We start from the raw sequence: 11,700 nt of genomic DNA on the forward strand, positions 1-11,700 counted from the left end.
ATGGTGATACAGGGAGGAGCGGGCGCCATGCCAGCTGCAGGATTAAGCCAATCACAGCCTGGCCCGGTTTTTTTCTCCACTCTTCGACCAACCAGACAGCGTGGAACGAGCGTCTTGCGAGGTTCATAGACCACGGTAGTAGTAATTTTAGACCAATAAGACAGGGAGTGCTGGCCCCTTGTTAATGAGTCGACAAGGTGTGCTTGAAATGCAGCGTTCTGGTTGGATGGCAAATAATAGACCTGTGACACGATTGGAGGAAAAGTGACAGTGGGCGTGGGAAGTGCTGTACTCAATGCAGGAAAATGTAGGTTATAGAGAAGAGCTGGGTTGGCTGGAGGGACACAACAATCAGGATACAGGTAAGTGTATATGTTCAGCCTTACATTTATATATAATATAGTTTGCTAGAGGTTTCTTCCTGGAGAACATTCCCTGCCTCTGTAATTGCACATAACTCCTGACTGTATGCAGGGTTTTGCAAATCTAAAGGACCCCTCCCACTTCCACATATAACAGGCACCCCTACATTATTACTCACAATATTTCTATAGATGATGGTTAATGCCCTGGCAATTTATAGAATTATTATTATTATTTTTTTTGTATTTTTTTTGTGTTTTCCGGTGCAGCGGTTATTTTGCATGTTGTAGGCACACGGTGCATTGCCATTCATTCCCATGCAAGGGGTACATACTAAAAGCCACATCTAAACTGCAGCTAACAGCATTTTTAAAAAGCAAAGAAGTGCAATGTTGAAAGAAGCAGTACAGAAGCATGCCTAGGTTAATTACTGCTATTGTTTCTGCTTATTGTGGGTTGGGTGCCATGGTAATGGAGATCATTTTGGTTATTGGTTGCTTCTGGTGATCCGGCTATTCTGTGCCCCATGGACAGTCTGGGTGCCCCGTCATTTTTTTTTTGCTCCCCATGCAGCCATTTTTGCTGCCCCCAGGTTGCTAGCACAGTAACCAAAGATCCTGTGTGACTGTGTCCTATTGGTCCCTAAGGAAAACGGCGAACGTGGGGGTGCCACATATGAAGTACATGGGTTCTGATGCTGATTTAATGCACATAAGGCACCAAGTGAGTTTAATTGCCACTAGAGTTGAGCGGACACCTGGATGTTCGGGAACCCGAACTCAGAACCCCATTGTAGTCAATGGGACACGGACTTTTAGAAAAAAAAATGCGCGGAGGTCCCCGCAAATTCAATAACCAGACCCTTTAGGTCTGGTATGGATATTAAGGGGAACCCCGCCGTCAATTAAAAAAAAAATGACGTGCGGTTCCTCCTAAATATCCATAACCAGACCCGTTATCCGAGCACGTTGACCTGGCTGGCCGCAGAAAAGAGGGGGGGACAGAGTGCGGCCCCCCCCTCTTCTGAACCGCACCAGGCCACATGCCCTCAACATCTCATCCCCACAACCCTTGCCCGGTGGTTGTGGGGGTATGCGGGCGGGAGGCTTATCAGAATCTGGAAGACCCCTTTAATAAAGGGGACCCCCAGATCCTGACCCCCCCCCCCCTGTGTGAAATGGTAATAGAATAAAGTCCTTTATTAATAAAATAAAATAAAAGAAGCAAGGGTGATGGTGATGAGACCCTTGTCCCCATCAACATGGGGACATCCTCCCCATGTTGAGGGCATGTGGCCGTGTGCGGTTCAGGAGAGGGGGGGGCCGCACTCTGTCCCCCCCTCTTTTCTGCGGCCGGCCAGGTCAACGTGCTTGGATAACGGGTTTGGTTATGGATATTTAGGGGGAACCGCACGTAATTTTTTTTTTTTAAATTGACGGCGGGGTTCCCCTTAATATCCATACCAGACCTAAAGGGTCTGGTTATTGAATTTGCGGGGACCTCCGCGCATTTTTTTTTTCCTGAACTCCGATCCTGGACCCAAACTTTTTCCAATTATCCGGGTTCGGGAAAAACCCAAAGTCCGTACCGAACCCGAACTTTACAGTTCGGGTTCGCTCAACCATAATTACCACCTTAATCAGCCACAGAACCTGTGTAATTAATGTGTGTCCTAGATTAAAGGGATGATCTGGCAACCCTAGGTGAACGCCATTATTAGGAAGCAGTGGTGGCTTCCCAATAATCGGCCTAGTAATGCTATCCTGTGATCTACAGTGTGGGCAGAGCTGACCTCAGTGCTTTGAATTGTGCCTGATTTTGCTTCATTGACAGCATGCCCCTGGTTACATGCCATAGGTGTAAAGAATCACCAGATTCAAAGAATGTTGCTTTCCCACTGCTAATTACTCTGAAAAGTCTACATCAATGTCCAAAGCAAAAAGTTATTTCAATTAGCATTATGCTACATTGATAAAACGACAAAAATGCCCCTTTAATATCCCATAGCTCTCAACTGTCCCTGATTATGATGGACTGTCCCTGATTTGGAACAAAGTCACTCTTTCCAATTTGCATGTCCCTCACTTTGGTGAGTGTTTCCCAGTGCTAAACCTTTCATCCAATTTTCTAAATTGCTGCATTTTATAAATGTCTAAAGCCAGTATAAAGTAATGGTAGTGGTGTTAAAAAAAAAAAAAGCACTTATGTGTTTTTTAAAGTGTAAGTTCACCTTTACAAAAAAATCTGTAAGGTGAACCTACACTGGACCCCCTACCCATCGCACCCAGTCATGCTAACCAGGCGATCACCCGTTCTGACAGATCGTATAGCCGCTTTACCAGTCCGGGAATTTGAAATCCCTGCAGCTTTTTCTCCTCTTCACCTGTGGCGAGAGGACGGGCTACGTGAGTTCTGACCAATTAGAATGCTCCTATACGTACCTCCTTACATGGGACGTTTAGGTGATTTAGCCAAGGGGATTTCTAATCCCCTGACCAGTGAGGTGACTATACGAGGTCTCCTAGTGGGTGATCTCTGGGCTCCAAGTCGGTGGGACTGGGGGGGTTGAGGAGGGGGGGCCAGTGTAAGTTTACCTTACAGAGTTTTCTGTAAAGGTGAACTTATCCTTCAACTCATTTTTTGTACAATTTTCCTTTAAGGGGGCATGGCAGGGAGGCATGTCCGATGTCTACATACCCTTTGCTAATCGGTGTCCCTCGTTCCCATCTCAAAAAGTTGTGCGGTATGCAATCTACAAGCTCTGGTGGTTTTCAATACTTTGTGAAGCTCTGACTTTGAACAAAAGCTTTCGGAGCGGTCCAGACCAGCCAATCAGACTCTTGGTGTCCCAGCACATGGTAGGCTAAAGTGAAGTGGTATTGGTACTTGGGGGAATACATAAGCAGTTCTTCTTTACCGTGTAAGTTCATTATTGACATTTTAATCTCTTTCACAGAAAAAGCAACATGGCATCGGAAGCAGAGGCACCCATTCCTCACCCTTACTGGCCTCGTGATCTGCACATCGAGGGTTACCGACCCAATGATCGCGCCAAGTGGGAGATTTTGGCCTTCCTGTTCTCAGTATCCGGGGTGTTTTTGGTTGGGACCTGGTTCCTGGCTGGCCGGGTTGCTGGGATCAGTACTGTTCGTCGTCTCATCATCTGCTGGTTCATGGTCTGTGGTTTCATCCATGGTGTCATTGAAGGCTGGTTTTCTCTCTACTATGACATTATTCCAAGGGACCAGTCATTCCTGTCACAGCTGTGTAAGTGGAATAAGATATAAAATGTATCTACATGCAAAACTTTTTTTTTTTTTATTTTTTTTTTTTTTTTTTTTTTTTTTTAGATAGAGTAGGGAAGAGCTTTAACTCCTGTCATATCTTTATCACTGTCTGTGTCCCTGCTGGGAAAATTCACCTTGACAGTTTGTCTTGGTGACAGTAATGAGAAGGTCAACATTTTGCAGTTGTCGCTGGCACAGGAGGTGAGGGTAAATATTCCAGTGGGGACACCTATTCCAGTGTCAGCTGTCTAAGGCCTCGTACACACCACCGGATCTATCCGCTGGAATTGATCCGCGGATCAGTTCCAGTGGACAAATCCGGTCGTCTGTATGGCCTAGCGGATATTTATCCGCAGAGATTCCTCAGCCCGATCCATTTCAAGCGGATATAAATTTCTTAGCATGCTAAGAAATGTATCCGCTTGAATCGGGTCCAGCGGATTGATCCGGTGGTCTGTACAGACTCACCGGATCAATCCGTCCGCTCCCCTCCCTCGCATGCGTCGTAATGATTCGACGCATGCGTGGAAGTACTTACCTTCCAGCGTTGCGCACGTCGCCGCGTCATCATCGCGGCCACGGCGCGACACATCACCGCGGATGAACTCCACGCGGATTTTGATCCGATGGTGAGTACAAGCCATCGAATCCAAATCCGGAGGAGGAATCTCCGCTGGAAACGGTCCGGCGGACCGTTTCCAGCGGAGATCCCCTCGTGTGTACGGGGCCTTAGAGGGGATTTCATCTTTTAGAGGGATTTCCTCTCGTTACCTGTTGTGTTTTGGCAACAGGAAACCAAGGGACATCTATTTCTCCAAAAGATCACAGAAATCAAAAAAGATTATAACCCTTCCCTATGGTTTTCAAAATGTAGTAAAAACTTTTTACCATTGTATATTCTTTAAATAATAGCGGGCTTTCACTTCAGTAAGATAAAATAACATTCTAGCTTTTAGATCAGTTTTACAAGAAGACATCAAGGAGAGTTTTTAGCTTCGATATATTGTCCTGTACAATGTCCACTATGCATATTTGATCTTTCCGTTATATCTCATTCTAGGGAAGGAATACGGCAAAGGAGACAGCAGATACATTATGTGAGTATCAAGAGGTGCCACCTTTGAATATTTACTTCTTGGGGGCCCAGACATTAAGGCCTTTTTCACATGGGCGCCTCCACTAAGCGGAATTTGCTTGCTCAGTGGGGAATCTCTCTGCTGAGCAGACGGATAACAGGTCAGCAGAGTGGACACAAACACAGTCCTACTCTCCTCTATAGGGTAATCGGATGTAAACAGACTGCCTGTTCGTTTCCACCTGATCAGCCTGGACAGATAGGGAATAGGACCACTATTCATCTGTTTTTGGTGGACAGGATCAGATCGTATGGCGGCAAGTGTCAGCGGACATGTGTCCACTGACATCTGCCGATCCATAGAAGAAACTGGAGGATTCGATCAGGGGGCCTAAGTGTAGCCCCTGACATTTCCATTTCTTATGGAGTTTGGAAGTCTTCAATAAAACACAGACCTCCACCTCAGAGGACTGAGCATAATCTGATACTGGGAGTTTTGGGTGTTCTCATCTACTTATGTGTGGTTTTTGCCCCTTCTTAATATCTGTTTTTTTTTTTTTTTTTGTTTTTTTTATAATCTAAAATAAATAAAAACTCAAGAAGAGAGAGTGGGAACACCCATAAAGTTTACAACAGGTGTGCACACCCAGGAAATCTCTATTGGGTGGACTGAACTACTAAAAATGATGAAAAAAGCTAAACCGAACCCGCAAGGGCTCATATTATAAATACCATGGACCGCACCAAGGCTTTGTAATCGGAGGCCTTCAAATCACTATTCTGGAACAGTGTCATCTATGTATATGTAGACGAGCCATGTGAAGATGGAAACGTCTTCCTATGAGTATCTGTATGCTGAAAGGGAACTGCTAGTTAAAAAAAAAAAAAAAACTACCATTGCTGACCATTTTCAGATATTGATAGTTTCATGACCATCATGTTGGTCTTTTTACTCCACGTTTTTTGGACCACTGACTTGGAGCACACTTGCATTACCTTACAAACAGGGGTTTTTGTGTAACAAAATATTCCTCCTTAGTATCAGAACTTTAGCTCAAGTGTATCTGCTCATTACAATTGTCAGAAGTCAGCTTGTCTTGTTGCTCTTTTCCATGATATCTAATATCTTGCCATTTCTCCCACAGAGCTGATAATTTCACAGTTTGCATGGAAACCGTCACCGCCTGGGCCTGGGGTCCGCTCAGCGTCTGGACTGTCATCTCCTTCTTGCAGAATAAGCCGTACCGTTTTGTGCTGCAGCTCATTGTGTCTCTTGGTAAGGGGAAGGCGCGCGTTGGGACTGGGTGTTGATCCCATGTACACAAGCTAGAGCAGTGAAAATTATGTTGTGATGACAGCCAATTACTCAAAACTTTTTCCTAGCGCTGGAAAGTGTTATAACCTCTATCCAATCAATATTGTGGTCTGTGTCAATATAGGGAAATTCCCACACACTTCCTGTCTTGATGACCACTGGACAATATAATAGTACTCCCAACAGTCGCTATTTCAATTGCAAACAGCCATTATCTTCAGCGCTCACCGCAAAGGTCAAACTCGCATTTCTGAAGGTCTATAAATGTTTGTGTTACAGCCTCCCGATCATCAGTTCTCGTTCTCAGGTAATCGCTTGTAGCAACAGAAATCGCTCCATTTTATTCCCCCCCCCCAAGCTCTTTGGTCATTCTTGAACTCCACAGCAGTCTAGCTAAACAGGATTACGGCTTCAAATCAACTGGGACTTTCCACCTCTCCTCCAATATATTGGGCGGGAACTTGGCGCACAGTCATTGGCGCACAGTCATAGGATTAAATCAAATGCCTCTGATGATGTTATTGGATTAAACGTGTTAGCCATGCGAGAGCTGGCATTTGTAATTGGTTTTACTTAGTTTAAAAAAAAATTAGAGTTACACTGTGCTGACTTTGCTTTATTCTGTGACTGTATATCAAGTTCCTGGAGGAGAGGTGTAAAGTCTGTGATTTGTAGCTGTAATTCTGTTTAGGGTCCTTGCACACAGGCATCAAGCTGCTGTGCGTCCCTTCCAGCATTCTGGTGCGCCCAGGAGGGATGGGTGCAGCACTCGGCACCACTGCCTGCAGCCTATCAATGTCTATGGCAAGCTGTAATTGCTGTATCAAATGGTACTCGCATTTAGGGCCCTATGTGTTTATGGGCCTGAATGCAGAAGAGCTGATGACCAGGAGGCTGTAACACAATCATTTATAGACCTTTAGTCAAATGAGTCTGACATTTCTGGTGAGTGCTGAAGCTGATGAGAATTTGTTAGTAATTGAAGACATGGCTATAGGAGCACCAGTGTTGTCTGGTGACACAGGAATGGGTGGATGAACTGCGGCTGGATGGCAATGTATACAAGTGTTTGTGTGACAGTGGTGATCAATTATTACACAAAGTGATGCTTGGATAGGAAGTGAATGGAAATGTCCTCAGTTGTCACTAAAGCAGCCAATAGATGACTTGATTTTCTTTCAGTGTTGATGAGGAATGCCTCCCACAGTGCTGTTGTATTCTGCGGGGGGAGAGTGGATGTGGCAGGGGGCACACAAAGCCTTCCTGGCTGGCAGAACACAATGATGACTGCTAGAGGTTATAGCCACCATCAGTAATCTTATGAAAATAATCCAACAGGCTGGTTGTATCAAAGTTCATTGATGCATGATCTTTGGTACAATGGGCAAAATCCACAGCCCCGCAGCGCAACGTAACTTAAGTGATTTAAGTTACACTGCCGCAAATTTCCTAAGTTAGGTATCGATCTACAACACACTTACCTGGAAATTTGCGGCGGTGTAACTCAAATCCGTCCGGCGCAAGGCGTGCCGAATCTAATGGGGCGAGTCCCATTTAAATTAGGCGCGCTCCCGCGCCGGACGTACTGTGCATGCTCCGTCGGGTAACTTACCCGACGTGCATTGCGCTAACTGACGTCGCTCCGACGTCATTTGCTTAGACGTTAACGTAAATGGCGTCCAGCGCCATTCACGAACGTCTTACGCAAACGACGTAGATTTTAAAATTTAGACGCGGGAACGACGGCCATACTTAATAGGGCTTAGTCAAATAGGACTCAGCCCTATTTTTACGCGGCGCAACTCGACGTAAACAACGTAGATTTAGTGCGACGGGCCCGTCGGAACGTTCGTGGATCGCCGTAAGTGTTCATTTGCATATTCTAGGCTGGCTGCAATGGCCTCGCCACCTAGCGGCCGGCCTAGAATTGCATCCTTAAGATCCGACAGTGTAATTCAATTACACATGTCGGATCTTCTGCCTATCTATGGTAAACTGATTCTGTGGATCAGTTCCATAGATAGAAACAGGGATATGACGGCGTATCAGTAGATACGCCGGCGTATCCCTTTTTGTGGATTACCCCCAATAAGTCTGCCCACACATGGATGAAATCTCGGGCCGGTCCCTGCTGAACCAGCCAAATTTTGATCCAAGTATGGCAGGCTTTAGATTCCTATAAAATACAGAAACTTGTGCACAACTAGTGCAAACCTTTACAGATTGCCTTAGCCTACCCAGCCATAGCTTTTTGTATGTACTGTATATGGAGACTAAACTACTGGGGAAAACTGCAGAGCTATTCTAAGAGCTGTATACATCTAAATACAGGGCGAAAAAAAATGTATTTACTAATTTCCAGGGGGGAAAAAAACCTCCTGTGTTCTTTAAAGTCACCATTCCAATGACAGACACAGATGGAGACTGTCATAGACTTTATTAGTGGAGGCTGGCACAGATAGTGTGCCTCACATTCTCATCAAGTATGAGTAGAACAGACATGGGTGGTCTTTTACAGTAAACAGTGCAAAGTGCAGTGCCTAGTGGATAACAATTTATTGACTTTAGACCAGAACCAGTTTGATTTTGATTGGTTGCTGTAAGAACTGCACTTTGCACTTTGATCCTGCACATATTGATTAAGTCTGCAAATATCTGACTCTTCTTTTTCTTCTCAGGTCAGTTTTATGGAGATGTCCTGTATTTCTACACAGAATACCGGGAAGGTTTCATTCACAGCGAGATGTGGCATCCAATCTATTTCTGGTTTTACTTTGTATTCATGAACTCTCTGTGGATAGTCATCCCACTTTCGCTAATTGTGGATGCTTGGGTTAACCTCAGCCAAGTACAAGGGACAGCGGATGCTGCGCGGCCTAAAAGCAAATCTAAACGGAACTGAAAGTGGACAACCTATTTAGAGAGTACATGACTGTCACAAATACCATTTGATACACAGAGCTGTGTACACTGCACAGTTATTCTTTTAATCATGTTTTATTTGTCAAGTCTGTTAAAATAAGACATTTTTTTTTGTAATAGTCGCTGCTTTTATTGAAATGTTTAGTCTATACTTTTGACATTAATATCACATTTTTCACGACTGTGTGATCTTCACTTGGCCGCAGTAAAACACCCCAAGAACATCAGAATTTTTTTTTAGGTCCTGTACAACCACTGTAGGCAAGAAAATAGCTAAATAAAAATGGTCTGGGCTGTGTGTAGTTTAGCACATGAATACTTAATTTTAAAACCAGGATTTCCAAACAAAGGGCCAGTTTATAGGGGGGCTAGACTGTGGCCAGTGGGAGTAGAGAGTGCCTCAACATCAAAGGGAGTGTATAATGTCTCAAGCTTGTTGGTCAGTGGTAGTAAATGGATTACACAGCACTGTGGTCAGTAGGAGGAGGAACAGTGCCCCATTATTGGTATTCGTGCCAGGAATGGTGCCCCATTGTTGGTGTCAGTTGAAGAAAAAGTGCCCAATCATTTACATGGAGAAAAAAAAAAAAAAACCTTGTTGGTGCCAGTGGAAGGAATGGTGTCACGTCCTTGTCAAAGGAAGGAACTTTGCCTCGTTGGTGTCGGTGGAAGGAATGGTGTCACGTCCTTGTCAAAGGAAGGAAAATTGCCTCGTTGTTGGTGTCGGTGGAAGGAATGGTGCCTCATAAATGGTGCCAATTGGAGGAATAGAGCCTCATACCAGTAGGAAGCAAAGGGTCATGTCCAACTCGTGTGCCGCAATTTGGACTACTGTTTTAGAACATCATGTGAGGGTTGATTAACTGTGCACCTTGTAAGTATAGTGGCACTCATTTTCCCCAGAGCTTAGTGGTGAAACCTGGTTTCTATCAGCCAAATTTTTTATTTTTATTGCACCTGATTGGATATTCTTTACAAAGTGAAGCTTCACCACATTCACTAAGCGCTGGGTAAGATGAGTGCAACTGCACTGTTCTTAAAGCGGGGGTTCACCCTATCGACGGGAAATTTTTTTTTTTTTTTTATCTTACCTTAAAATCAGGCATTGTAGCGCGAGCTACAGTATGCCTGTCACGAATTTTTTACTGCCGTACTCACCTTGTAGTCGTCCATCGAAGATTCCGGGGAATGGGCGTGCCTATGGAGACGGAGGATGATTGACGGCCGGCTCTGGCGCGTCACGCTTCTCCGGAAATAGCCGAAATAGGCTCGGTCTTCACGACGCGTGCGCATAGCCTGTGCGCAGGCGCCGTGAAGAGCCGAGACCTACTCCGGCTGTCTTCGGGGAGAGTGACGTGCCAGGGCCGGCCGTCAATCATCCTCCCTCTCCATAGGCACGCCCATTCCCCGCGGGAGCCGGAATCTACGATGGACGACTACAAGGTGAGTACGGGGTTAAAAAAATCGGGACAGGCATACTGTAGCTCGCGCTACAATGCCTGTCTCGATGGTAAAATGTGTCGGGGGGGGGGTGAACTACCGCTTTAAAAAGTGCAGTTTGTTTGCCCTTTGTAAATCAACCTCAATGTCTCAGGCTTGGTGGTCAGTCAGCGTAAATAAATTACATAGCCCCTGTGGTCAGAAATCGAAAAATCCTAATGCTCTGCATCTGACTGGCAAATTGCACAGAGATCAACAGCCTGTTGTATGTTGTCAGGTGTCTATGAAGCCACTTTTAGTAAATTATTAAACAGTGGATATTGGTTTTAAACTGCAATTCCATGCACTGGCTGTTAAATTTACACAATTTGTCTACATCGCCTGTGAATGACGGATGTATAGTTAATGCCTTTTTTTTTTGTTTTGTTCCCAGTGATTTATGGAATATGCAATAATCGCTGCATATACCTAAAGTAGTAAAAAAAAAAACCTCTTAAACTAAAAAAGACCTAACACATTGAGCAAACAAAATATCTTCATGTAAAGTATTTGCTAAAGTTCTTACACCAGCATTTGCATTTACTGCTACCTTTGAACTTCTGACCTTCACAGGAAAGAGTTAACAGTAGATAGTGCAATCCTGAGCCAGCTTGTTAGCGAGGAGAACGGCAGGGAGGCATCTTGCTATCCTAGGCTACAGAGCTGTGTGTGTTTCTATTGATGCAACACAGTGTTGCGGGACACCACTTTAATATCTAAATGCAAGGATGGCACCATAGAATGCTGCAAGAGAAAGGAGGAAACCTGGGGAAGTGGCATTTGAACCATCTAAAACCGCAACACAGGCAAGGGTTAAAAGATACCTGCATATTCAATCATTGTCAATGCAGCACATTTAAAAAGGTGCAGGTATAGCACGATTTTGGCCCCATAGGCTTCAACGGAAACACCAAAAACATGTGTAAACACAAGTAAGTATGTTTGTAGTGCATTTTTTACAGAGTTTTGGCTATAAAATTCAGTCTTCTCCTATTAAAAAAAAAAAAATCTCCTCTTGTTGGGTTCCCCGGTGGCCCCTCTTGGGCACTGAGTCCTGCACAACATAGCAAGCTGCTTGCTATGGGGGCACTCGTGAGTGCGGTCTGTGTGTTCATAAGACACACAGTGTGGCTCGGCCCCACCCCTGCTCCCTTCTCACTGGTCAACCTCCCCAGTCAGTCCCCCTCCCCCACAGTAAGAATCACTCCCAGGGAACACATTAACCCCTTGATTGCCCCCTAGTGGTTAACCCCTTCCCT

At 44.9% G+C, this 11,700-nt stretch overlaps 1 protein-coding gene across 1 annotated transcript; it reads left to right on the forward strand.

Moving 5' to 3' along the window:
* The first annotated feature begins 186 nt into the window (after positions 1-186).
* LOC120913902 (EBP cholestenol delta-isomerase) lies at positions 187-9,268 on the forward strand. Its single transcript, XM_040324240.1, has 5 exons — positions 187-362; positions 3,320-3,630; positions 4,711-4,747; positions 5,871-6,001; positions 8,719-9,268. The coding sequence occupies exons 2-5, from the start codon at positions 3,330-3,332 to the stop codon at positions 8,940-8,942; spliced, it is 693 nt and encodes a 230-aa protein (XP_040180174.1). The 5' UTR covers positions 187-362; positions 3,320-3,329; the 3' UTR covers positions 8,943-9,268.
* Positions 9,269-11,700: the final 2,432 nt, after the last annotated feature.

This window comes from Rana temporaria, chromosome 9, assembly GCF_905171775.1.
Source record: "Rana temporaria chromosome 9, aRanTem1.1, whole genome shotgun sequence".
In the NCBI taxonomy this organism is placed as follows: Eukaryota; Metazoa; Chordata; class Amphibia; order Anura; family Ranidae; genus Rana; species Rana temporaria.